Source organism: Olea europaea, chromosome 2 (genome assembly GCF_002742605.1).
Source record: "Olea europaea var. sylvestris chromosome 2, O_europaea_v1, whole genome shotgun sequence".
NCBI classification, from domain to species: Eukaryota; Viridiplantae; Streptophyta; class Magnoliopsida; order Lamiales; family Oleaceae; genus Olea; species Olea europaea.
The window spans coordinates 20,977,508-20,979,153 of record NC_036238.1 but is presented as its reverse complement, the minus strand read 5'-3'; the positions used below and the strand labels follow the sequence as shown (position 1 = coordinate 20,979,153).

General features: G+C 28.9%; 1 protein-coding gene across 1 annotated transcript in view; it reads right to left on the bottom strand.

Annotated features, from left to right (window-relative positions):
* The window catches only part of LOC111373580, a 3,934-nt gene extending 2,436 nt beyond the window's left edge, over nucleotides 1-1,498 (bottom strand). Inside the window, exon 1 of the mRNA XM_022996132.1 lies at nucleotides 1,434-1,498. Within this exon, the coding sequence (XP_022851900.1) occupies nucleotides 1,434-1,498 (65 nt within the window). The remainder of the gene's footprint in view (nucleotides 1-1,433) is intronic.
* Nucleotides 1,499-1,646: the final 148 nt, after the last annotated feature.

Here is a 1,646-nt window from a genome sequence, read left to right as displayed (position 1 = left end):
ATTGGTTAGAATTTTAAAATTTTATTTAAATGCTTTTTTTTTTTTTTTTTTATGTTTTGAGTATCTTTAGAATTTTCACTGAAAATGTTAAACCATTCTTCAATTCTCGTTATTTTTAAAATGTATTTTTCTTTATCTTATTTTTAGTGACACATTTTTTAATAAAATATTATTATACATAATGCCAAATTTTTTATTTATTTTAAACCAACATTCTCCATTAAAATATTAATCCAAAATGCATTTTAGACAAAGAAATGGCTCAAACAGGCTCTAAAAATGTTAAGAATGAGTTTTATGTTATATGTTTATCCTTATTTTCGAAAATGCATTTTTAAAAATATCGGACAAAACGTGTTTTTAGTGTTTTGCAAAGCTGAAAATAAATTACAGCAAACCAAACGTATCATAATGTTTTGAATAGTGATTTTTTGCTAAAATGTAGGGGAAATTTTTGGAATTTATGCACAAAATAATTTATTATGTAAAATGTGTAGTTGAAAATAAATATGTAGAAAAAACAATTTGCAAATAATGATATATAACATTATTGAACTTGTGTGTTGTGATCGAGTATGACCTTAATGGACGAGTTGTAGAATATTTTTCATTACTTACATAGGTTGTCATGGAGTACTTAGTATATGTATCTTTGTGTACTATATGCACTGCACACACTATGATATTGTATGTGAGACTTAATCACGTATGTAAGATTTGGAATGACAGGCACTTGTTAGTAAAGTGACTTTGAACATGAATTGACCAAATTTATTAGACCTAAACTCAAGTATATCCCCTCTAATAAAATGCTCAATATCTTATGTTCTTCTTTAGAGCATAATTGACTCAAGCAATTAAATCTACGGGGTTTCTTAATACGTGGTGCCTATGGTCAATTGACTTGGGTTAATCGGTCTAAATCTCGCCACATGGATCATCTTAGTTGCTTAATGGAGAAGATCCTGCATATATAATGTAAAAAAATGATGAGCTTTAAAAATATTGAAAAATGTGAAAAAAAATGTATACTCAAAGTTAGGGGGAGAAAAGAAAAAAGATCAAAATAGACATGCAAAAAGAGCTTAATTTAAAGGTCATAATATACTTTAAATGGTTTGACTTCCATCCATAGGAGAATAGACTTATTCGCAGTGATGTTAGCATGTCATTTTTCACAAAATTAAGATTTGGAGTCTTATTTACCAAGGATTAGCGACACATTACACACATGGGTCACTTATACAGTTAAGTTTACTGATCGTTAATTATCCATGTGCATGCTATCAAATGCATTTTTTAGTTGTTGTATATGTATGTTCGTCCCTTCGTCATTTGTGACAAAAAATGAGAGAGAATATACACAAAGGGAGAAACTTTGCAATTGAATTTGCATTTTATGTGTAAGGGTCGTGAAGGAGACACAGAGATACATTTTGATGCTGCATAAAAATGTTGAGAGTTTGCAGTGAAGGGGAGAATTGACATTGTACTCCATATCATAATGCTGAGTTGTTTGAGTTTTGATATTTTGTGATGTTAATTTTTTTAGTATTTTGATTTACATCAATGTCACTTCTCAAACTAGCATGCACTCAAACTAGCATGCATATTTATGATTATGTGCTTCAGTTGTTACATTCCTT